The sequence below is a fragment of the Hermetia illucens genome, chromosome 6, assembly GCF_905115235.1.
Source record: "Hermetia illucens chromosome 6, iHerIll2.2.curated.20191125, whole genome shotgun sequence".
NCBI lineage: Eukaryota > Metazoa > Arthropoda > Insecta > Diptera > Stratiomyidae > Hermetia > Hermetia illucens.
In genome coordinates this window covers 25,602,765-25,629,766 of record NC_051854.1, presented here as the reverse complement: position 1 = coordinate 25,629,766, position 27,002 = coordinate 25,602,765, and the positions used below count along the sequence as shown (strand labels likewise).

The following is a 27,002-nucleotide window of genomic DNA, read 5'->3' as shown; positions in this document are numbered from 1 at the left end:
TATCTAAAGTTGCTGGAGGGTGACAAAAGTTCAGGCATAAAACTAGCGACGTACTGGAGGATTGATTATGAAATTGTAAACAGATTTTTTGGATTTTTTATGAAGCAATGAAGATTGAAGATTGTTTATGATCGTCTTTATGTTGTGCGTATTCTATTAGGTTTGATACTTGTCATATATTCCATCGATTCCATCTCCATAAACTAGGCTGCGACCTTGGTACTCTTTGCCGTCAATTGCAGGTAAAAGAAGTGATTTGAAATATTGGGGATGCTCCACCGGAAGCTTGTAAGTTTCTTATCATTTTTTGGTCTATATTTTTAAAAATAAATGACCTAAAACTTGGGGAACGTGTCTTCCTTCGGAAGAGAGTTACCAATTACTAATCTAGTTGTTGCCTCGCAGAGCTTGTTCCTAAGTCTGGAGGAGTCATTTTCCAATTTCCTGTATGGAGGAGTTAATCGCTGTAATAATTTTCATTAACTACTTTTAACTTGTTTGTGGATATCGAAGAGACACTTAACTTTAGGCAAAGGAAGATAAAACATTCTCAGTTTGGAGTTACTGCGCTCCTATCACTTATGCCTTTGTTAGGACCATTGTACTGTCCCCTAAAATTGTCTATTTAACAGCCTCCTGCCTGCAGCACTCACAGTCTTTCTGCGCATCTGTAAATATCTAGAAGAGGCCAAGTACCCAAATTCTTCGTTGAAGAAAACCTTACCAAGGAATCTTCGCCTGAACTCTTAGCAGGTCGAACAGCTGCATATGAAATGCGGGACACATTGGCTACATATAGTAATTGAGAAGCAGAGATTCTGGATTGGATTCTTTCACAGAGATTTTCGTCAAATTTCTCCATTCTGCGGCCTGAGCTTTTGCAACTTCACCCTTCAAAGTAGCCAGACCCTTGGCTAGTCAGGCTGTCAGCCTCCTCATTACCAGGCCTGATCTAGTGCCGTGGCACCCACTGTTTCGTTTAGTGAAGCAAGTAGGAATTCCATATCAACTGATGGTGTTGCTATTTAGTGGTGATAATACTCTCCAACTGTCGAGGCGGCCCGTCTTGTGTGACACGAACACTGATCGGAAAACCTGAATATGGAACGGATATATACATATAAAATGGTATTGACAGCAGTCAATAAAATGCTATATGTATATCTCCGTTCCATATTCAGGTTTTCCGATCCGTGTTCAATAAGTGACCAATCGGTCAAAATTATTAAGTCTGAAATCCCAAAAGGCCTTTGCCATGACCATTGCCAATCATTCTTCCCTTTTGGTGATTACCACAAAGTATGTCTTATCAAAGATCAATATGAAAACCGTACGATCAGCAGACATCAGAGCTACCTGATGATTGCTAAATGATTGTCAGATGGACGTACGACAGTATGACTGGTCGTCTTTCCACGCGCCAATATTATGAAACTTATATCTCCAAATTTAGAATAGCTTCGAGTGCTGCGGTTGGCGTAGTACTCATCGGCTAACAATACTTTGGCAACCGAGCCTTTGGATCTGATCCAATGATTCCGCTCCCGGAGTCATAGCATTCTATTCATTACCAGGAGTCTTAACAGAGGAGAGAGTCCTCGTCCCTGCGGCAAGCCTCTGAGCCATTCTGCCTCAATATACTTCCATTTAAACAATGACTACATCATTCTTTATTCTAAGGATCCAACTGGTTAACAGTGGATCGTTTCCGCGCTGTCTAGCCGCATCAGAAATTGCCGCAAACGAGGCATAGTTGGTGAATATCGACTTCCCAATGTTTGTTGTGAATTCGTGGAGTGCTACTTCGCGGTTTTGCCTTTCTGTTAGGCTTACTGTCAATAATAAAACGGCAACCTAGGAATGAACCGCTCAACTATTCTCTCCAGTCCCTTTATAGAAAGGAAGTTATACTGATCGGTAGGAAGTTTTTTAATTCTTTGTATATGCGTTTCCCTGATTTGTAGGTCCAGGGCATCTATTCCCTTTATTACTAGAGTAGGAATGACACCTGCAACTTTGTATCAATCGAACGAGCTAAATACCCATTTTACATGCGCAAGTGGTACTATTTTGCTTGTCAAATTTTAGTCTCTGGGTTGCGGGTTGTGTGCGGCTGTCAGTCCCCAGCTAAGATTTTGAATGCTGCCTGAAAAGTGCGTTTTAAGAAGATGGTTTGCGGTTTCTTTATCGCTTTCTGTGTACCCTCCACTCTGTAAGCGCAGGTTGGCTGCTACGGTCTTTGACAAGGATCTGTTTTAACTTGAAAACATATCGATTGGCCGGTATGTTGAACACACCCTTCTCCAGCATCATACTGGTCTTTGCTTCCCTTTACAGTCCCAATCAACTTGGCATCGACCATTACGGTAAGTAGGTCATGATTCTACGTGATGTCGTTGTGATTCTACGATTGCCAATAAACACCGCTTCCGTCTTCTCGTCCGCCGGGTGGTCATCTGCAAAATCAATTAACCTTGCATCTTTTGCCATGTGAAGACCAAGTACTCCGTCACACATTTATCTCCCATAATAGGGGCCTCAATAGAGAGCTTTAGGAAACACCTGCTGTCACTACATATCCTTTCGACCCATCATCCATCTCGTGCCAAAAAAGTCTCTCCAAGCGGTAGTTCTCGATTAGCCGAGATAAGAAACCAGGGACCTAATGATTTCCACCGTGCAGCTACCGCATCGACTGTCGGCTCAACGAAACCTACACTGCCGCTTGGATAGAACACCCTCTAGCTCGACGAACGGAAGCAGTTTTGTATATTACCCTCTCCATTACCTTCCCCGGTATGAAGTGGGTGTGCCAGGTGGTTTCTGGGGCTTCCATAGCAGAACTATCCTCTGCCTTTTTCGCTGGACGGGAAATACTCCCGTAACCATATCAGTCTGATTTTAGCAGCCAACTTCAGGGCTTGGTTCGGGAATCCATTCAATTCCAGAGTTTTATTATCCCCAATTTGTCCACAGATTTTTTATGGCCTCCCCCAGGTCACCTTCGGGAATGAGAAGACGTCCTACTGTACTGTTGGTTGAGATCCACTTTCTTCGTATCAAGAATTTATTTTTAACAAAAGTCGTGGTCACATCTCTTGGATGATTTTGGCGGACGAACCTTATTCATTACAACCTTGTAGGCAGCGTCCCACGGGTTCGTAATTACCTCAAAGTACAACTGCCTTTGGCAATTCCGTTAGTTCTTAAGACTATTTCGATTATCGCGGCATTCTTTCTTCATCTCTATATGTCCTCGTGCTCCACTCCGCTACCCGCTCGCATAGGTGGCTCACCTTACCCACCGCTGTTCTGTTCGTATTGTGACATTCTTCTGAAGATGCCTGGAATGTCCTCAAGGGCTCCAGTGGACCAGCCAGCTATTCTGTTTTTTCTGTTGCACATCTGCTTGTCGCCTGCTCCGCAAAATGGTCTGGTGGTCACTGTGAGTGTGGTACTGCCAGACCATTGCTCTCGTCAATGAGGTACCGAGGTAAGTCAAATCGGCTACCGAGCCTAACTCTATGCGCCGAAAGGTGAGCACGTATCCAACGTTGGCTAATACAATGTATAGTGCCATGAAAGATTCGAGTAGGATTTGGCCCCTAGTGTTTGACACTCACTTTCCTCAGTCCAAGGCCCACGCGCTGAAATCACCGTCAATTCTTTTAGAGTTGTGGTGTCTTCGAACGCCAAGCTGTCTACTATCTTCTCATATTGCTCTATTTATTGCACTAGGAGAGGTATAATAGCTGTAGATAAGGACTCCGTTGATTTTTGCCCTCACCAAGCTGGCTCCTGGGAATGCCATTGTTTCTTGTATGGATCGCCTTCCCCACGCCGGATTTCCAGATGTGTCTTTTTCCCACGTAGCACTACCGTATTTTGATAAAGTTTGGAGATTATCGTCACAACGACTTTCAATTCTCGAATAGTTTTCGAGAACAGGTCTTGCTGGTCGCTACGGTAGAGGTTCATTTATATTAATCCTCATTTAGGCCTACGGTTCACCTCCCTTCTGTAAGCTAGACACCTTCCGCCGTCTACAACGTCCTGGTCGTCCACTCTCTCTTTCCTTTTGCACAAAATGTACCGGCGCTTTTCAGTACAATTTTTTTACGGGATGGCCCTCTTCCCCACACTTCCTGCACCCTTTCGATCTATCTTGTGAACTGGTGCATGTTGCTACAAAGTGACAGAAACCAAGATATCTAAAACACCTCTTGAGCTATGTTTCGTCGGTGCATGACCTATTTTCACCTTGCCCGCGGGAAACAGTTTAACCGCCGATGCTAGCCGCCTGTGTACTCATCATATGCCTTCTTCATCCGCTTTATCGCACTCCTTCCCATTCTACTAAGGTCAAATTGTTCCCTTAGTGCAATATCGATGATGTAACCTCGTGTTTCCCTTTCCAAAGGATACCTGTGTAAAACATATGGCGTTTCTTGGAAATAATGATCATTTATGGACGGATCTTCTTTTTCCCTTTTTGCTGCTCACATTTGTTGATTGCTCGAGTTTACGAGCTGCCGATCCTTTGACTTTTGTCCATGTTGATACCGTAATCGATGAACTATCAACTTTCCTCAGAAGAGAAGAAGCCTTTTTCTTTTTAGCCGCTTGCTGTGCAACAAAATGTTCATTAGTACTATCCTTACTACGTTTCCCCAGATTCTCATCTATTTTATGTTGAGGAGGTGTCATTTGTGTTTCTCGCGAGACTTTCCCACACAACGCTTGGGCGTTTTTCTCCTCTCGTGTCCTAAGTTGGGACAACTTACCGCCGCGTGTCAGAGCCCTGATACTTTGGTGGATATTCTGCTTCTCCTTGATATATTCACAGAGTTCATTTATGCGTCGTTACAGTGAAAGAGACTCTGTTCCAGTTCCAGCAATAATGTCGATCTGGGGACTATCCGTATTTTTTTTTCAACTGGCGAAAGTAACAGTGCCTTCACGGGTGACCTTCCAAGCTTCGAGCTCGTATGAAAAGGATCCAATGTGGACCGTGTGTTCTTTCCACTACACACCACTCTCAAAAACCGCGAGTACTGGGTTTGCGAAGCCCTACATCGAAAAAAAACTTCCTTCTTTCCTTTATTCCCAAAGTGGGTTTGATTTCCGGGCATCCTCCCTATAGTCAATTTTTGTTGTTGTTTGTTTACACCCGCCAGGTTTGTGGATGAGCATGCCCATGAGAACACACCTCCTGATATTTGCAAATATCGCATCAGCCGAGTGTTCCTTCATCTGCCGAAAGGACGCGCCTGATGGAGATTTGACAACTCTACACCGGGTCATATACTCCTGTGATAGGGTAATGAAAAGCTCCAAGAACAAACTTCATCACAAACGATCTGCCCGTGCCTTTTCGAGAAATCGTTGCTGTCCTATTGAGATCAACAATAATAGGTCCACAAGTTTGGATAAGATTCTCCGCAATGCTTTGGATCTGGCAATGAACACTAAACCCTACCTGTTCGTCCGGCGGTCGAAACGTAATCGGTTTTGGTGCGCCCACTTGACTGTGAATTCTGGCGAGTGTTCTGTGGCATCCGTGTTGGATGACAAAAACTCAATTGGATGAAATATGTGTACCGCGGATCGGAAAGAACTCTCTGGCACAGAAAGAATGAGGGCCACAGAGAGCACATTGTCACAGCGGCACTCTCAACACTGGGCCCTCTGCAATAGAATATAATGTATAATGAAATCCTTATGCTTTCCGTCTCAGAGAAGATTACAATTGTCGTGTTTGTAGATGGCTTGATTTTGGCTAGGAAGAGCCGCGTTATCCTTATCTAATAAGAACAAGGAAGGTAAAAATAATGAACTGTAAAAAGAGGAACACTAACAAAGTGGAAGTTGGTGAAGTGATAGCTGACACCAAATTAAGCTTCAGGAAGAACCTAAAGCCTGCATGTCAAAAAGCAGCTGTTGTCATTGTGGATGTTCCAAAAAAGTTCACCGAATGTTTTTGGCGTAAGTCTATAAGGGCAATATCTATGGTAGAAAAAGAAGACGAGGCAGACCCTGCCTAAGATGGAGCGATGAGGTAGGTCAGGACGCCAGACAGCTTTTAGGGATATCGAATTGGTGGACTTCGGCGTAAAACCGGAATGTCTGAAGGTCCTTATTAAGGAGACCGGATATCGTTGTTGCGCCGTTGATAGTGATGAATGTTTCTGGGCTGAAACAGAGTTAGAGATATCTTCTGGTTGGAGTGGTGTTGTCTATTCTGCTATATGCATCACCTGTGGGATGGGACGAGTCTTCCGTGGAAGCACGGATAGAGCAAGTACCACATTATTTATTATCCCAGAGGTATTTGCACCACTTTGGACTACATTATTCCCCGAACTCTCCTGGAAGCAGTAGTATACCGGAGCATCCAGAGCATATGGTAGAGATTCGCGATCTTGATAGGGAATCTGAACCACACGCTAGGAACGAATGTGAGCCTAGATATTATAGTTATGGAGATGCTCAGGACAAATGAGAACGGGCTCGCTGTTAGTTATGCAATGAAGAAAATACGGAAGACGCTGTTAAAGGAGACAAGAAGAAAGAAAGCTCAAAGGGTCTCAAACGTCAAAGGCAAATCCAGCCCGCGAAAAATACCTAAATGGTGACCGCACCGGGTTAGGGCTCGAGAGACCAAGATTGATTTTTTGCGGGTACATGTCAACATGTGATCCAAATCAGGTGTGGATTGTGCCCAATAAGATACGCTTTGATTTCTGAGCTATAAAACAACTTCCGATCCATTAGTAGATCCATCGCTCTACATTTCTACTCTTCCTTCTAACCATTAATGTCGAACCCATTCAGAGTTTTACGGGCACGTTCATAGTTTCAATGACTCTGCAATAATCCATAATTTAATATCTTTAATTCAATTTCTCTTTGAATTCGGGTCGAGAACTCAATCGAATTAACAACAATGGTCCGTAAAAAGCACAAATTCAATAAATTCCGATGGAGTTCACTTTTATTGACCATCTTTATAATGCCTTTAACCTCTTGAGCAAATTTATTGCTGCCAAGTTTGCCTCCTCCAGCCCATCTTAATTTGTAGCGAAGAAATGGCTACAAACATGAGCCCATACGTACATACATATACAGATGGACATTTTTTGTGCCACCAATCAGCATGATTTAGTCTTTAAGTTTAACGATCAGAAAGAAAGAGCTGAGTGAATATGTGCAGTTTGAATCCTTAAAAAGTTTAATGGAAATAGCATCTCGAATTCTGCGACGCAATGACAATGCTTCGTCGCCATGCATCTACTTTCATTTGAAGATATTTTACTTAAAATAATGCATTGAGGCATCAAGAAATGTATGAAGGACGCCGGCTGGGTCGGTCGCCGTCTGACAAGATAATTTCAAAGGAGAATTCCTATCTGCTAGAATGGCGTAAGTGGAGTTGGAGCTGACATAAAAGATCTTTTGTGGTTGAAAGAAAAATAAGATTCTCTCCATATCTTTCTTCTTTCCATCATTGCTGTGTAATTTCAACTGCATATTGGACGTCGTTTGGTTCACAAATAAAAGCTCAATGAACGCGGGAGTATACGCCGTCACTGCTGCCGCCAGTTTGGCTACAATCCAAGACCATTATTAATTGAGGCAATAAAACATTTGAGAGATCCACAAAGTCAGAAGAATATCTGAAATGTTCAGTTTCTTAGTTCTCAGTTTTAAGTTGGAGATTTTTGGATTCTGGTTATTAAGTTCTCCAATTCAACGTCGTCGTTCAGACGATTCGGAACGAGAAGGCGTTGCCTTTGTGGCAGTCTGTTGCGCGCAGAATGGGTCAGCCTAAATTGCTACAAATTTGATATTTAGGTCAAATTATGATAATTGTCGGAATGAATTTGTTATGATTTTGTGCACATTCAAGTTATGACCAGAAATAATGAAACAGATGCGAGAATGTGGTGCATCTTGACTTGCTGCAATTATCTGCATATCTGGTGCAAGATTTTACGGCATTATGAAGTGAGATCATAAAATGGTAATAGAAAACATTGAAATAGTCTAATGCACTTATGTTTCCTGTTCTGGTTCTTCTCTGGAAATCTTGGGTACGCATAGTGAATTTTTAACCAAAATTCTGATGTATCTTTCTCCACCAAAGACAATCCTAAACCCGTTTGGGAAAGGAAAAGGGAAGAGTCACTATAGTCTGAATGGCCACGTAAGACCAAGGTGTCTCAAGGAGTAGGTGGGGTCTTCTTAATGGTATTCTATACTAAATTATTGCTTCTTTATCCCTACTGAGATAGTGGTTCACCTGTGAGGTGGAGGTTACCAATTTACTCAAAGTATTCCCTGATTGTCGGTCAACTGGCTGGCTGTATGAGATAGATAGATAGAGCACATCCTGATCAGCAGTAGATTTCGCTGTCTTATGGATGTACGCAACAAAAGAGGTGCTGGCATCGACGTCGAAAAGAATCATTATACGATGGTCGCCTGTCCTCGCTTCCGCGTTGCATGCGCTCCTCAAGGAAGGAGAACCTGCCAAAATGATAACTATGATATTTCAGAACTGCTACAAAAGAACTTGTAGGTAGTTCCAAATCTTTCAATGGTCCGGTCAGGAACGTCAACTGTGGCGTTTATCTACAGCTTAAATTCATCCACTACCGCGAACCGCCATGCTCATTCAAGTGATTCGGATTCTTGCCTGTCATGGTACCTTTTAGAAGCCCTGGCTTATTTTAAATTTTCCTAAGCTATCTTAAACTACACTTAAAGCTTCCTGCGAAGTGATTCTTAGTACAGCTCATCATTGTGGACCAGCTCAGATTCCCTTTTCAGGCGACGAAACGAAAGATAGCTGTTATATGCGAAAACTACCGCCCTCAGGTACTCATCCCAATGCCCAATGCGACGTTTAACCGGTCGCTTACGGTACCTTGACGTGCCCGAGTAAATAGTTCTTACCCCCTAGCTGGCAGTAGAGTGTGAGCCGTCGACGTCGATGAGGTGATGTGAGCCTAGCTCTTTCAAGGTGGTAGTTGTAACGTGTATCATGAGCCAGAACCTTCAGGGCCGGGTAGTGTGCATTGACCCGGTGTTAGTAGACCACGTTGCCCTGAACAAGCGCTGAACCGTCTGTGAGTTCCGGGATCAGCTTAGCGTAGGTCAGGCCTCAGGGGAACTGGGATAAGGGCTGTGTCCTAGAAGGTACACCCGTTCCTGACTATTGCGGCCCGCTCCCTTGCACACGGTGCGTTGGTAAGTTTTCCATGGAGAATAAATCTCATTATCCAAAAAATCGACGAAATAGCAGGGAAGTAGGAAGAGCTGATTGCGTTTCCTCGCAGCACAAAAATGCATGTGGCGCAACTGACGCTGCGGGGATGGCAACTCCAATACCCCGTAGTGTCCCTGTACCGGAAAAACCCAGTCAGAACCGCTAGTCCTGAGCAGGTGGATTCGGCCACGTATGCAGTCGGCAACGTTCCTCCAGAGGAACCTCAGCGAAGTCGCCAAAGACGGGCTGATGGAACTGAAGGAACTACGGAAGAAGGATAAAAGGAAGCAACTGGATACCAGAGACCAGTCTGTCCGAAGACAAGTAGGCTACAAACCAAAAGCCAGTAGCAGAAAAGACAAGAAAAGGAAGGATGACTAGACCGTCTGCCCTGTTCATTAAGCCGACGGGAGGCAAGACATTTGCAGAAGTCCTTAGTGAAATTCGCTACGGGATAAAACTTGAAGGCAACGGAACACAAGTGTCTTCCATACGGAAAACAAAGAGTGGGCCCGAAAACGACTAGCAAGAGTACGTTCTGTGATGCGGTCAAGGAGTTACTGGGGGAGAAGGCTCTCGTTTCTAGTCTAGAGCCTATGAGCTCTCTAGAAATCCGAGATCTTGACTACCTCACAGAAAAAGTCATACAGTGTGAATATCCAGAGGCAACCAATGCTCGGATAGGCATCACCTCTGTAAATGCTCGAGGCTAAAAACTCGCCGCGGAAAATGCAGGGTGCGAATGCGAATAGTCCCCACCAAGTGCTACAGGTGTCTGGTCTATGGACACACGTCAGCAACTTGCAAGGGACTCGACAGGAGAACACCATGCCGCAGATGCGGTCAGATAGGTCACCAAGCAAAGACCTGCAATGAAAGCGAAAGTTGCGTTCTCTGCAGAGATCGTGGTGCGTTTGGTGAGAGCGTCGCTCACACTGTGGGCTAGGGACGGTGTCCAATCTTTAGGGCGAAACTATAAACATTAACATGCACCACAGTGCAACCGCTTACCAGCTGCTAGCGCAGTTCGCTGTTGAGGTAAAGGCTAATCTAGTGCTAATCAACGAGCAATATCGGAACAGGAACCCTTCTTCATGCCATCTCGACTTATCGGGTACCGCTGCCATCTGGGTTCGGGACGACGTAATTTCGTGTTCTTGCCCAAGGTGAGAGAGACGATGCCGGGCTTTCGGCGCTGGCTTAATGCTCTAGAGGACGCCGTTTCGGGTATGGAGGGGTGAATTCTGGTAGGCGTTGATTTTAATGCTAGTGCCCTTAATTGGAGCATCCCTCAGGCTGACTCCAGAGGGAGACGGATCCGGGGAATGGCGACGAAAACCGAGCTCGTAGTTTTAAACACCCAGGCTGCGAAAGAAGCATTCCTGATATATCTTTTGTGTCGGAATACCTGGCACCATCGGTGGACGGGTGGCGAGCCCTCGAAGTACATTGCGTTCGAAGTGGTTGACACTGTTTGCTGCCCTTCACCAATTCGGCGCTCTCCCTGCGTGTGCAATGTCGCGAGAGTGAACATCGGAAAGTTCGGTGAAACTATTCTAACAGGCAGAGTGGCACTGGCGGGCACATTGGGGGTTGTTGCGTCGCAGCTAACACTGTCGTAAGCTCAGTGATGAACCTGATAACAGGGGGGGGGGGGGGGGGGGGGGGCCCAGCTGTGACAAGCCTTCTATGCACTGGTGGACGGCAGAAATTTCCGACCTACGAAGCTCGGCCAGTTGGTACAAGGTTTACACACCAGAGAGGAGGCATACGCAATAAAGGCAGAGTATAGGTCAACAAAAAGGAGACTCCACAGCACGATAAATAAAAGCAAAACTCGCAGCTGGCAGAACCTGGTCAGCGAAGTGAATGAGGCCCCTTGCGGACTTAGTTATAACCTTGTCACCCGGAAAATCGCAGCACTGCGGAAGCCGTGCATACTATTATTGCCCAGCCGCCGATCCCAACGGATAGTGCTCCTCAGAATTGTTGATGTCAGAAATGTCTTCAATTCCGTAAGATGGACAGATGTGCCAGGCACATTAGAAAACTCAATCCATGTACCAAGTTATCTCTTGCAGATATTGAAGGTCTATCTGAAAGACCACTCCCTGCTCTATGAGACGCTAAAGGGTCAGAGGAGGATGGAAATCACATCGGAAGTAACACAGGGATCCATCCTAGGACCTCGCGAGCACTTCCTCATTCAACTTTATTTTCTATTTCTTCGGAGACTTGAGTTCTTAGCAAGAAGAATTGCGAACTCTTGGCCGCGTTCAAGAAAAGAATCCTCCCAAGAATTTTTGGCCCCCTACATGAGGATGGACGATTCCGTAGCCTACATAACGACGAAATCTATAAGCGATACCATGACCGCCCGGTTGTGGATAAAATCCGGCTCAATAGGTTACGGTGGGCGGATCACTTAATCCATATGGATGAGGATGATCCAGCGCGGAAAGTCTATAAGGGCAATATCTATGATAGAAAAAGAAGACGAGGCAGACCCTGCCTGAGATGTATGTAGGCTTACCGTTGGAGTGGAAATAGCACTTTTGGGCTCTTCCTGCTTCCGATGAACTAGAAGAGTCGAGCGAAATCTCTTTTTATAGCACCAGAACATGGCGGACAGTATATCGAGCTGTGGCGGTCCCTTTGCATATCGCGTTATGATTTTCAGGATATTTGTCATTTGGTTTTCTTGTTAAATTTTTGACTTGACGTTATACTTTTTAAGTTTGTCAAAAATTTGTTTGTTTACTATTTGTTGTTCGTCAAGTCTTCTATTTAAAATGTTAAGTCTATCTAAAATAGTTTTCAGTATTTGATTACCATCGACATTTTTTTGGTTAGTGCACCTTGCTTTACCACCTGCGAGTATTCTATTTTCTCGGGTCTAACAAGCGTTGGGTTAGTTTTGCGTAACTCAGTTTGTGGTTTTTCGGGATCAGCCAACTTTGACGGCAGCGCTCCTTTGCGTCTTTCTTTCTGTAATTATTTCGCTATTTCATAGCCTCTGTAATTGGCTGGGTGTTGGCCTTACAGTTTACACATTTTGCCGGGAAGCTCTGTTGTTTGGACATGTTGAAGATTCATGGTCATCAGCAGATTTCACACAGCTTCGATGGGGATTGCAATACCTTTGAGCGTGATTAATACCTTGGCACCTTTTGCACTGGGATATTAGATCGCTGACTTTTCTCAGTGCTTCTATTTTGACCTTCATATTAAGGATAGCTCGGTGAGGAGTCTGACTTTCTTTTCGTAGACGCTTTTCTTGTTTGCAAGATCCAGTCAGTTTCTCTGGCCAATTCTTCTTCATCTGTGTGGTATCTTTTTGATTCATCGGCACTAGGGCTGTGGCACTTCGCTGGGAGTGAACTACCCTAAGTTGTTTTCTTGACGATTTCGGTTTCCTCCTGTAGTTCTTTAATTTGCAAACTAAGCTGTAATGTAAGCTTCTCTAGCTTGTTGAGCTTTTCGCGCAGCTTCTTATTTTCCATTTTGTGAGGTGTTTTGGGCACATCAATAGTTGGTTTTGCATCCTTTAATGTTAGTGATATTTCTTTGTTAGTTGGGTTAGTCCCCAAAATCTGTAGGACCGACCTCCTGAGAGGGTGGATTTTCCGGTACAATTGGTCTGCCACCTGGGGTATATACTCCATTGTTTTGTTCCGTTGCATATGGGTGGTTGCAATTTACACCTCTTGCCGGGTTCAGCGATCTGTGTATTAGAGTGTGCGCTGGGATGCCGCTCACATTTATTCACCACACGACCGTTATCAAATGGTTATCCAGGGCTACCACTGGGAGGTGTGAGTCGACTTGATCCAAAAAATGGGCAAGGATCATCACTGGCCTTTGTCGAGTTAAAGGCGATCAGGAATTTTACCTTGTGTAACTGAACCCATTCAACCCCCTCGCCCTAGCTCGCATCCTAGATTACTTGGTTTGATAGTAGCTAAGTGCTGTATGACCAACTCACTGGTAGCTTTTGCACATCAGAGTCTGTTATTCATTATCCTTTCAAAACGGACTAAATTGCTGTTATCACCCTAACTAGGGTGAGATTATCGATCTCAAAAGACACGTCAGAAGTGACTGCATCGTTCGTTTGCCACTGTCGTGATGAAGGGTTTCATGGAAAGCACGCTAGATATTCATTGGTTGTTTAAGTCCTCAGCTATCTCCTGCGCAGAGCAACTGTGGTATAGGCATCGAATAATAACGGATGTGGTTTTCTCCCAGAGAAGAGTATAAATGAAGAACTTCAATTGGGTCTTCACGAAAAGGTTCTTGGTTGTCATCTTTATTTTTAAGGAGTATCTGATAATTTGGACATCTTGTTTTTGATAGCAGGAAGTTCTTGGGAAAGAAATAAGAAATAGAGCGCTGCGTAGCTCTAAGATTTTCAGGCGGTTCAACGATAACAATTGGATGAATTTCGGTACTCACTTCTTTCGAGGTACCTCTCGTGATTGTTGTTGTAGTTTTCATGACGTTGGCCTCTGTTGTTTGCTGCTAGATTTGACTGGGGCGATGGTACAAGGTATCTTCTTCTACGACGCTAGTGTCGGACAGTTGATCTTCTGTTCTGTTTTTGAGGAAAGTATTTCTCCACTGGCAAGCTTGTTTTTCATTGTAGTGTCACAGTCGTGGACTGTTTCAGACTAATTGCCCGACTTGACCGATTCCGTCGCCAATGCTTCCTCGTATTCCGATTCTATTTTTTCAGGAGCCAGATTTAAATTATATTTTTGAAGCGTTGATTACCTAAATCCTGGCTCTTTAATTCATTTTGATATTTGTCCCAATCTTTGGTTAGTGCATTCTTAAATAAGACATATTTTAAAAATTGAAATTAAAAGTATTCTCAGTCGTAATATTATCAGCTTTTTGATGAAAGGAAAATGAAGTCAGTTTTTTATACAATAATTAAACGATAACCTGGAAATTCTCTAATTATTTATCTTTTTTTTTCATTTCAGCCGCTTACTTTCCTGAACACTCAAATTATCGCCGTGTATTCGACTCTGGTCGACGTGAAAAGGAGAAGAATTTTCGCGTGAGTTTTCCGCCGTGCAGTATAAAATGATAATATCTAAATTTAACCATCCCAAAATGATCCAAATCCACCAATACCACAAAGCCAACAGCTGCAACGACTACCGCATTCGATGATTTAATTTTAAAATTCGGACGAGTCAACGCATGCGTGAAAGCATCCAATTTTTCCCGACGCAATTGGGTTGAAATCTATCGGATATTTTAAGGCCCCCGATCTCGAGATTTTTTTTTTTCATAAATTTCCCGACGTACGTATGTGAATCGATCAGACGGAAAACCTGCATGAAGGATCTATGATACTAGAAGGGGATCATGTAGTTGTATTGGGAGAAGAAAACCACCAATACTTGTAGAGGGAAAATTGCGTTCAATTGATAGATTTTTCCTGAGCTCGGTGAAATTTTGTAAAAAAAAGTCGGGGAAAGCCAAGGAAAAATCTGGTGGATTATGATTGTGTGCGCGTGATCCCGGTGAAAGTGTACGGGACCGGTCTGCAATGTGAAAAATCTCAACGACTACGACCGACGCAATAGCGCAAAGCAGTGAAGGAAATCTCGGTCGGGAAAATATCGCGATATCCAATTTCGGTTCACAAACTGACTTTTCCACCTAAGAAGCAAATTTTCGCGTGGCTTTTCCGTCTCTCTGGGTTTCATTCTTTTTTGTTGTTACTAATATATTGTTGTTGTTTTTTCGGTGGAGCTCCCGTGACAACTTTTGTCTTTATTAAATATCTTTTAAGTGTTTGAAATGTGTCTTGGATTTGACGCGAAAAATCATATATGATAGACACGGGAACGGGAAAATTGTGTTTACCTTTTGCTAACAATGTAAATTCGGTGTTCTGGTGCTGAAACGGAAAGAAATGAGAATTAACTTACTAAAATCTTTGAGTGTATATCAGCGGAAGATACAGAAATTTATTAATGAGTGCTGGCACGCATCGGGGCCTGTGGAACAAGGAGAGAACAGCCGAAATCGAATAATGTCGGAGAATACATAACAAAAATTAGTGAAATGATTTAAATGAAAACTCGTGCTGAAAGATACAACTTATCAAGCTTATAGAGAAGAAGTGAAAAATATCATTTAAATCAACTTTGTATCAATTATTGACGGTTTAGGACTTCTGTTGACCCAGATCCCGCTCTCCGCTCGAATATAAAATCGTCAATAAAGGATCCTGATAAATTTAAAGTTTTAACAAAAGATATAATCTGTAATCGCAACCAAAGACTATTTATCTCTTGTTTTTAATTTAATCGAATTGTTAGTCTCCTGAGCTTACTAATTTATATTAAAGTACTTTTAACAAGTATCCTTAACATCCATGTTGTGTTATTTATTTATAACTTTTACCTCATTATATTCTGCTGAATAATTACGTTTGCGTTGATGACATTGTTGATCTAGATATTTATTTCCCTAACAACTTGATACGTTATTTGTACCTAAACTAACCAAAAATAAGTATTAATGATAAAATATTTTTAATCAAAACCTCTGTAACATATCCTCTATATATATATTGGGAAGTAACCATAAACCAAATACTCCTAAACACGCACATGCATTTTTTGCAATGGAAGTAGTACTATCACAATCTCATAGGTGAAACCGATAATGCAATACTGAAAATGGATTTTAGGAATATGCAAACAGTTCCGAAACGAGCATAAAGTCGTCTAAATCAGGAAAACATAAAATACTTTAAAATTCATCAAAGTGCCATAAAAATATGTGTGACCGTCATCAGCCTTACAAAATAAATCTAGAATCTAAAAAATCGAATTAAAGATACGACGAAAAAAGAAAACGATAATGTGTGTTGGTGGAATGTTGTCTAAATAGCATTAAGCGTCTGCTTGACTGATCGAGTGATACGTGAACTGTGAAACCACCCCCTCTGGAATCGTACAACTTCCCCTGGAACGAGATATTTGAATGCAAACCATACAAAATAGGCCGAAAAATCAAATTGGAATCTTTCATTTATTTTTCGTTTTTCGCAATATTTTTATTTTATTTTTTATTTCGGTTGAGTCGTCATGGCAACTACTGCTAAGCAACAACAAGTACGTGGATCATCATCATCATCGTCATCATCTACATCAACAAAAACATCAACAACAAAATCAATAAAATCACCAAGCGGTACGACAACAATCATTCATCGTTCAACGTCAATTGATCAATCTACAAACTTCATAGAAACAGAAGAAGATATTGCATCTATCGCTAAGCAAATATCAGATCATGCCGAGGCGATTTACCAAACGTGGAAAGCACGTGGTCTAGCCCCAACGGAAATCCTGAATTGTCACACAGTAGCAAGTGAGGCGTTCGGTAAAGCTTTAAACTCATCAGCAAGGAACAATCTGGACGTGGGTTTCCTAGCTCAATCTCCCGATATGTCGAATAATAATCTGGAAAAACTAGTGAACTCGTTCGTGAACGAGGACAAAGCACGTCAGCAAGCAGCCCGAAAGACCACAACCGGTGGAACCACCAGTCTCTCGTCGGGAACTATCAAAGATGCATTGCGGAAATTCGAAGGTAGCACCAGTCCAGCGGGCTATGTTAAACCGAATTTCCTGGTGCGAAACGCACCGGCCGCGACCACCAAGCCCAACTATCAGAAAATGACGATAAATAGTAGTGGCCCTATTGGCGAGCCGAGTGGCACGCCAACGAAAATAGCGTCGCCGCTAACAACAACCAGCAGAAGCTCAGCGACCGGAGCATCGCCGTCGCTATTTTCGTCATCAGCAGCGTCCCTGCCATCCACGTCGCCCGACACCAACACCAATCAGTTGAGCAAAAGCGTTCCCGACGTTCTAATAGATACAATCGGAGCAGGGAAACAGTTGCCAAAAACTAGCGAAACTAAGACTAATTCAAAGTCGTCGTCTTTGACTTCAGTTCTTCCATCGGTCACAGCAGCAGCGACCCCTTCACCAACGTCCTCGGGATTGGATTCGCGGTCGGCTTCGCAGTCGGGCGCGGTTGATGTGATCGATTCGCCTCCTAGTATTATATCAACAAAAGGTTTAAATAATAGTGCTAATAGTATAAGTGTAAGTCCATTGTCGTCGAGTAGTCGAAAGCCTCAAACACCTGCCAAACCTGCCAATTTGATCAATCACCAACCCTCGTGGCCATTGAAAAATCGCCTGGCACTCGGTGCCAGCGGTGCTGGGACCGCGTCCGCAACTACTATCGGAAGTAGTGGCGCTAGTGGTGGTAATGGCAGCCTCGGGGCGAGTGCTGGTGTGAGCGGCGGTGCTATAATTAAAAATGGTGGTGTTAACAAAACGACAAACAGTGGCGACGATTACAACAATACAATTAAGACAATTAAACAAATTGACCATCTAGGCAAAGGCTCACCGCCCTCTTCGGCCGATCTCTTGGATGAAGTGTCCCGCGAGGAAGAGCGCCTGATAAACGCACTGAAAACGGGTATCGTGTTGAATAACCATGACCATAATCTAGCCCATCACGCGATTCAAAGCCATCATCACAACAAACTTCCGGAAGTGATTACATCAACGTTGAACGATAAGAAAACGGCATTGTCGTCGCTCGTGTCGATATCGGATCGCAATATCAGTAGTAAAAATAATTGGAATAGGCCAGACGTCTCGACTGCGTCTCTTATCGGTTCGGTTAAGTTTTCGCAATCAGGTTCCACGGTGGCTTCAATAAACTCAACTATTTCACCAACCACAACGACCTCACCAACGATAGTAGCTCAGCAATCGTCCCTGTCACCGACCAACATACAACGGCCGAATCTAACGTCTTGGAATAATGATGCTACGAAACAACAACAACAACCGACAGCTATAACGATAACTACAACGACGGCCAGTTCACCAGCATTGCCCAATCAACAATCGCAACTGTTAATATCGCAATTTAAGACGACGGAAACCATGTCGCCAGCACCGACTCCCGCCAAAATGAAACTTCGACCGAAAAATGATGCCGTACCACATCCCGAGGCTAAACAGAATAGTAATAATGCAAATCATAATAATAACATGCATGTGAATAGTAGAACTAATAATTTAAATCCAGTTAGGCCATTCTTAACGCGTGGCTCAGTGGCTGAACGGGTGTTAATGTTTGAAAAGTGTCCTGATGTTAAGGCCCCATTAAGGAATATTAATCGTGATGCATCTAAATCAGCGGTAAGTGAAGTTCCTTTGATAATATCTTTTTATATATTCTGAAACTCAGTGACTTTGGTTTTCGGTTGACCCTATGACCAATTAAACCTTGCTCCTTCGATCCTTTCATCGATGGTCTCCAACTTCATCATTTATTTCGACTTCAGCAACATCTCCATTTGTGAGCTGAACCACGTTATTTGAAAAAACATCCCGAATGATATAAGATAACATTCAGCGTATTCTGTCCCAGAGAAAAATCAGATCCGATAAAACTAAAATAAAATCTAGTATTCTCCCACGGTTGTTCTGGCCTTCGTGCTAGCATTGATTGTAAACAAGGTTGCATCAAATATCTCAGATAACATCACGTTTGGCTAAGTGCGTGTAGAAAATAAATTAGGAACCGGAAGCCCGCAAGGATGAATATTCCAACACTCACAGGGCTATTGGCTTAGGACCGACTGATCCTTTGATCCACCACATAATGGAATTTCCGTATTCTTGTGTGATTTTTCTCCATCGGAAGTCTTCCTGATGCAACCGAGACTGGTTGACCTAAAGTGCTCCTGATGGCCTTGTATCATGATTTTAAAGCCCTTAATTTTTTTAGTTCGTTCATTTTTGTCTGAAACGACGTAGATTGTGAAGCAAGGAAGTTTCTATTGTACGACACTGAATTGTCAGACCCCCTCTCTTCTCCATAAGTTGTTTACCCACCAAATTATCTAGTGACAGTTAGTATCAAGAATATCCGGATTCTCGCTCCTTCTATCATCATCTTCAACGGCACAGCAACCCGTATCCGGTCTAGGTCTGCCTTAATAAGGAACTCCAAACATCCAGGTTTTCCGCCGAGGTCCATCAATTCGATATCCCTAAAAGCTGTCTGTCGTCCTGACTTACGCCATCGCTCCATATTAGGCAGGGTCTGCCTCGTCTTCTTTTTCTACCAGAGATAATCGCCCTTATAGACTTTCCAGGCTGGATCATCCTCATCCATACGAATTAAGTGATCCGCCCATCGTAACCTATTGAGCCAAATTTTATCCACAACCTGACGGTCATGGTATCGCTCATAAATTTCGTCGTTATGTAGGCTACGGAATCATCCATCCTCATGTGTGGGCCAAAAATTCTTCGGAGGATTCTTCTGTCGAACACGGCCAAAAGTTCGCAATTCTTCTTGCTAAGAACCCAAGTCTCCGGGGAATACATGAGGACTGGCAAGATCATAGTCTTGTACAATAAGAGCTGTGACCCTATGGTGAGACGTTTCGAGCGGAACAGTTTTTGTAAGCTGAAATAGGCTCTGTTGGCTGACAACAACCGTGCGCGGATTTCATCATCGTAGCTGTTATCGGTTGTAATTTTCGACCCCTTGTACGTCTCGGGTGGTTCTTCCCTTGATCTCGATATCGTCAGCATAGACCAGTAGTTGGGTGGACTTTAAGAGGATCGTACCTCTTGCATTTACCTCAGCATCACGGATAAGTTTCTTGAGGGCCAGGTTAAAGAGGACGCATGATAGGGCATCCCCTTGTTGTAGACCGTTGTTGATGTCGAATGGTCTTTATTTGTTTATTTATTTAATGCTTGCCGCAGAGAGAATACCTGATCTGTTGCTGATTTGCCTGGAGTGAAGCCTCTTTGGTATGGGCCAATGATGTTCTGGGCGTATGGAGCTATCCGGCCTAGCAAGATAGCAGAGAATATCTTACAGATGGTACTCAATAACGTGATACTTCTATAATTGTTGCACTGTGTGATATCTCCCTTTTTATGTATGAGACAGTTAATACCTCTTTGCCAGTCGTCAGGCGTTGATTCGCTGTCCCACACCTTGAGCACAAGTTGATGAATCACTTGATGTAATTGGTCGCCTCCATATTTAAATAATTCGGCTGTAATTTCATCGGCTCCTGGCAACTTATGATTTTTTAGCCGATGAACTGCAAGGACTGTTTCTCCTACACTTGGTGGTGGCAGTATTTATCCGTCGTCTTCAGTTGGCGGGACCTCCAACTCTCCGATGTTCTGGTTGTTCATCAAAGTACTGAACCCGGAGCGATTCCAATATGCCCACTCTGTCATTCTTCTCCATAAGTTGTTTACCCACCAAATTAACTAGTGACAGCTAGTATCAAGAACATCTCGATTCTCGCTCCTTATATGCGATGATAAATTCAAGACGAACGGCTTGCGGTTTCGTCCATGGCAGAGGCAACTCATTGGACGCTGCCCGATCTTTGTCCTAATAGCAACTTCGTCAAAGTGGCTAATAACAAATGTTTGCTAACTTGTGTAAATTCATACAGACAACATGGGTGTGACAAAAACTGCCTGTGAACGGTGTGATGTAAATGTTTAGAAGGGTCCGCTCTAGCTCCGATGTTCACGCGTGTCTTTCTAAGATTCCTCTACCTTGGCACAGGAACAGAAGAGACTAATTGAGAGTCGCATATGAGAAGAGGTTTGAGTATTATTAGGAAATTAGGGCATTCATCTTCAGTATATCTCCGTCTACCTTTCTCCTCATTTCCCTTATAGTCCGCATATACAATAAACCAATCGACCTGCCAGGATTCGGTTGATGCTCCACCCACAAACAGTCTAAGACAATTTCTTCCCAGTTAGGTACTTAACGCTTATTTCCTAATTTTACTGGCAATCTTTGTCCTGAAATACGTATATCCTTCTTACCTACGTCGTGTTTTTGGATTCATGTAAGCGAGCAAACATCAGCTTGTAATCACATCGGTCATGCTGCTTCCAGGGTAGAGAAGGGGTAGCATCTGATAAGCTGTCTTCCAAAAGGAGTCCTACCTCAGACGAAGGTTAAAACTCAGGGGCAATTTGGTTCTATGACCTGGAAGAGATTGCTCTGACTCTCCAGACCTTCAATAAAGACGCTGTATGTCATAACAGGTAGGGTCCATCAACGCTTGTCTCTTTCTAAGTCCAAACTTCCTGCAGTTTGCTTGGCTTCTTCGAGCCTCAGAGCCAAATCCATGCTTAACAGTGATTAACACTGACTCCCTTTTCTGATCATTTCTCTTTGCGAAGTTTTTAATCTGCGTTACCTTTTTCGAATCTTAATATCAGCTATTTAGAGTGATTTAGTTTCTGAACTATTCTTCTTTCGGTGTTTTTACTCTGAGAGACTTTTTTTCGAATCTTAGATTTCTGATGGAATTTCATTATTTCAGATTGAAAAATCTCTGTATTCCAGTTGTCCGATATGTTGACTGACATTTTCCGGCAAGACAGAGATAGTCAATCTCTGTCTTGCCGGAAAATGTTTAGACAATTCAGTTTATCCTATCCTTTTACAAATCTGGTACGTGCATCTGGAAAACAGGCGGAGCGAAGTGGTTTTCCTTAAGTCCCTCAACCTTTAGATCATAACGGCAACAATATCCCCATCCCGATTGCTTTTTCATGCGCGCTCTACCCTTTGTAGCTCTTCCTGGCTACCGAATAAGGTGCCGCTTACTGCATTCCATTATTCTTTGAATTGAAGCATACGCTGCAGTAGGTTTATTACTTGCACAAGACAGTGTGATGAAAATGAAACTAAAACACGTCTCATTGAAAGCTGAGACTGTGTGCCCTGCACCTGCAGGGCTAAGATACAATCAAACCAAGCATGTTCTAATTAACAGTACCGGACTCTGTTATGCTAATGCAAAAAGTACTGCTGACAGTTTTAAGGTGACTTTTCGAAAGAATCATATAGGATTGTGATCAATATGTGGATGACATTTTCTTAGGGGAGGGCCTGAGAGACTAAAGGAATGGCACAGGAGTTGATTAGCCAGTGTAAAAACTTAGTTACCCTTGAATCTTGAAACACCATTTAGAAGACTTCTTTAAACATTGTCAACACGACTCCAGAGCATAGCACCTCCACAAGGTTCGTAGGCTGAGAAATAACTGCTACACTGACAGTCAATGAACGAATCAATTCCATTACTAGCAAAGGTAAGCAGGCTGCTTGTCAACTGCACGAGAGGATCTAATTGGGGAAAGCACACAAGCTGTAGAGAGGAGATGTAAGACCTATTCCCAACTATTCTTCCTTTTATATGGTCAAGCCTAAATGCCTTGAGAAAAAGAAAATACGCTTACGGTTGCTCTGCTAAGAAGATGTCTGGACCTCATATGACAAAGTCAACCCACGCATATACAGTTTTAATGTTTATAAATAAAACTTTTCTCTCCTCTTCAACGGCAACTTCGGCATAAACTATAAAACCAACTACCCCACCGTGCACTCTTTCATCAAAAGTCTTCGATAATTTTCATACTATTATAGATAAAAGGAAAGCCAGCAGGATTTCGCTTTCTGCTCTGCCAAAAACGCTTATGACGAGGAGGAGTCATACAAAAGAACAGATCACACGATCTTTGTGGTAGAAGTTTCTGTTGACCTATCCTAGGCAAGGGGGACACAACGCCCAATTTGATATTTAGACCAGTCCTCTCAGCGGAACTATTTACCGACTCTCCGGTCATTCGGCAAGCTAGGGTTAACATATTAGAAAGATTGTCATCATCTCAGATTCTGTTCATGCCATTAGAGTCTTCATTATCAAGACCCCTCTAAATTATCTAGCTACTCGTACTCGCAATGAAGTCAAAAAGCATGTTTGAAACATGTAATGCTCTTTCGGTGTCATAGCGGTAATAATCTCAATGATAAACCCAATCAGGCTACTAGACTGCCACGCGTAAGAAGCAGGTCTATCCGCCCCGGTGACTTCAGATACGTGAAATGCGTTGTATAAGCTGGTCCTAACAAGGTGAAATTATGACTATAAAACATAACTTAATAATGAGAGGTAGTTTCTTCGAAGAGGTTTAGCCGGACCTACCCGATAGATCCTGGTACACCAATCTTATCTTAAGCTCGGCGGATGCAAAAACAGCGAATGGACAGGTTACAAACTTCTTCTCCGTCATTAGGATACGACTCCTCTGGGATGAGGAAAATAAATGACCACATATTCTTTGTATTCAAAAAGTACACGAATGATGAGGATCTGGGCAGCTTCATTCGGGATGCTGTCATTAGGGTCTAGCTACTGGTCTTTCTTGTTTAACACTTATCACATCGTTGCAAGTACTACTTCTGGGTGACCGACCTTCATTTTGACTTTCACTTCGAGGCGGCTAAAGGCCAAGAAATTTGTCGAAAGGGCTAGGTGAAGGACAATGCGTTTCTCAGGAAGAGTTGCTCCATTGTAGACAGTGAGTATGCATTTGACACTGTGGTGAACTGCCGTACTCGTTGCCTGCTACATGTTGATTATGTCAATTCTTTTCCACAATACCTTGCCTAGTCTTGTCTATCCTACGGCCTTCACATTTCCTCAGTCAAGATATCAGTTGGTGTTTTTCCAGTACCCATAAATGCTACGTCATTCCATATTATTCCCTTGTCTTCTTATTGACATCCACCTCGATGGTTTAGGTCGTCTAATATTGGTTATTATTCCAGTTAGTATAGGTATCACTCCTCTCACTTTCTCGCTCCCTAGTTGGGTTTGCTTTTCGAAATTTAGCTGGTGACTTTATTATGTACTCGCATGGAATTTCTTCCTTCACCTTGCGACTGCTAGCTTCTAGGGTCTCTGTCTTATTCTCCTCTAACTCCATCCCATGTCATGTCAGCGAAGCATTGATAAACCTGGGACATTTGTCTCATGCCCGAACTTTGAAGGATTTTGTGACGGGTTTAGGTAAGACCGTACAGGGGAACTCTTTTGTCGCAGTTAGCAACTTTTTTCGGGTGTATATTTCAATATACCTCGTATTTTCAAGCCTTCATTGAAGAAGTACCATATTTATTTAACACGCTATGATCACATCTGAAATATCCGTGATCGTTACAAAGTCGTGCTAAAGTTACGGCAGAGGGGACTTCAGTGGTATGGGCACGAAATTCACGCTGATGAGGCAACACTTGCTGAGATTAGTTTAAACATCGAAGTCAGTAGTTAACGATCAAAAGGCCGGAAGAAGGAACAATGGCTTGTTACATTGGATGGTGGTTTGAGAGCTTCATGATTAGGCCTTTGACTGAGCAAAATGGGAAACTGATCCAGCCTAGCTGAAGAAAAAGAAGATCCACAATCTATTTTTGGTTGTGCTCTTCTGCAATTTAGCACATACAACGCTCAGAGCTGTCAATACCACTATTATTACTGCCCATCATAATCTCCTGTTCTGAAGTACTTTCTGATTCTGGTCTGGTGTGGACGATTACTCCATGTCGTTCATCTTCTTAGGCAATACTACGACTTTATACAATACCGTTTGTTTTGCGCTAAAAAAATCGCCTGCACAACGAGTGGAGACAAAACTATCTGATTAAGTCATCTCTAATCTGACGGTTCCTGCCCTCAATATCTACAGCTACACGGAATTGTACGTTATCAAATTCATATTTAGACGGGCAACATCAAGCTTCCAGTTGACTCGTTGCAACAATTGGTTCGTCTCAAGAATTTCAAAAATGCCCTACTGTCTGCTTTGATTGAGTCCATAATTTTCATGGCTTCCCCATGTCTTCCAATGAAAATTTCGTTTTATCCTTGTTTACTCCCAAACTAACTTCTTTCACTTCTACCATTACGGTCTTCAATGAGGTGCTCGAACACACTTCAAGGCCCTGATCAAATTCGATTTTTGCGCCAATAATTGTTGTTATTATTATTGCCTATGACACGTTGTAAGTGGTATTAGCTGTTCGAGAGGTTTAAGAATATTTGGTCCTTTTTTAAGTATCCGGTCTTAAAGCCAATGCCACCAGCCCTTCTCAATTTTCATTCCCGAACTACCTTTGATATTACAAAAACTGTCAAATAGGATGCATCCTTAAATATGATCCAAACAAGTTGGACACTGGAAGCTGGCGCTTCAGGTACGAAGGGTTTTGTGGATTTTATATTTGGGGGATCGATAGTTCAATATGATACTGAATTCTGTGTATATACCTCAAGTTGACGTAAATCTATGGAAATAAGGCAACTTTGACCTACTGGAACTTTATTAATAATATTAGTATTTCCACAAATCTTGTCAGTATAATCCCCATATCATAACCTAAGCTTCTCTTCTCTTTTGCCTGTATGGGGACCGCCTCCTAAGGTATTTACTGCATGCGTGTGAGTTCATGGTTCTAACTTTTCTGCTAAATTCCGTGCCAATAAGTATAACGAGAAAAGAGCGTATAGCAGACAGATAGGTAAATAAATAGGCGAAGACATAGACAGTAAACCGATAGTTTTCCAATAAAACCTTAATGGTCGTCAGATTTCCACCTTCCTCTTCTATCAAAAACGATTCTGTGAACTTGCTATGTAGATTGCGCCAGCTTTGTCACAGATAGCGGCTCACACTGGGGGTTCACTTTGATCTTCATTTATCACATTCTGTTTACTCATGTTTTAAAGTCCGCCAAGCATATGATATTCACGCAGTCTCTTCTTCCTTATTTTTTCCTAATTAATTTCTAATAAGTTTTATTATTGCTATACTAATTGCCTACATAACGATGAAATCTATGAGTGTACCATGACCGTCTGGTTGAGGATGATCCAGTCTATAAAGACAATATCTATGGTAGAAAAAGTAGACGAGGCAGACGATGGCGTAGGCCCGGACGTCAGACAACTTTTAGGGATGTCAAATTGGTGGACCTCGGCGCAAAACAGGGATATCCGGAGTTCCTTATTTAAGACCTAGATCGGATATCGATTGTTGCGCCGATGATGATGATGGTCATTCTAATTGATTTGCTATTGCAAAATAATAAGTATAAAGTCGAAAATGAAATATGTGTTTGTGATGCAACTAAGATTTGAATCCGGGGCATGAGAAATGAGATTCAAACTGTAGAACCTCCTTCGTCCTTTTAGTTTCCACTGCCCATCTTAGCTTAGCTCCTGAGCATACCTCTTTTGCTAGTTTCCAGTCCTCCTTTCTTCGTCTTTTATTCGTTGTTGGGGTGTCAGGCAGAATGTTGTCGCCTGCCACCATGGGGTAGGACCCCAGGAAATGAGTTCTGAGAAGCAGGTGTACCCTGTCCTCCTCATTCTCGGTAAATGTCCCATCTTCCTTCGTCAAACAGACAGAGGATATTCTCCCGTCTTTGGCTACAGCCTTGTAAAACCTGGTTGCTTCTGTGGTCTGTTCGACCCCTTCTCAGAATTCCCTGAAGCTGTTCCGTTTCGCTTCCCTGATCGCGTTGCTATACGCAGTCAGGGTATTTTTGTACCTCTGCCAGTCCCCGGTTTGTTTTGCCCGGTTGAAGAGTTTTCGTGCCTCTGTTCTCATTCTGTCCAGGTTCCTGTTCTTCCATGGTACATCTCTTGATGACTGAACTATCTTAGCGGGACAGCTGACCTCATAAGCATCAATGACGACTGTGTTGACGTTTTCCACCATTGTCTCTAGTTCCAATTCGCACCTGATGTCACCGC

At 42.9% G+C, this 27,002-nt stretch overlaps 1 protein-coding gene across 6 annotated transcripts in view; it reads left to right on the top strand.

Moving 5' to 3' along the window:
• Positions 1–27,002, top strand: part of LOC119660530 (mucin-5AC) — a 304,327-nt gene that overhangs the window by 187,433 nt on the left and 89,892 nt on the right. For 4 of the 6 annotated variants that reach the window (XM_038069154.1, XM_038069155.1, XM_038069156.1 and 1 more), the window contains exon 3: positions 14,260–18,534. In XM_038069154.1, the coding sequence (XP_037925082.1) occupies positions 16,387–18,534 (2,148 nt within the window). In that variant the 5' untranslated portion in view covers positions 14,260–16,386. The remainder of the gene's footprint in view (positions 1–14,259; positions 18,535–27,002) is intronic. The other 2 variants (XM_038069158.1, XM_038069157.1) reach the window with 2 other exon arrangements.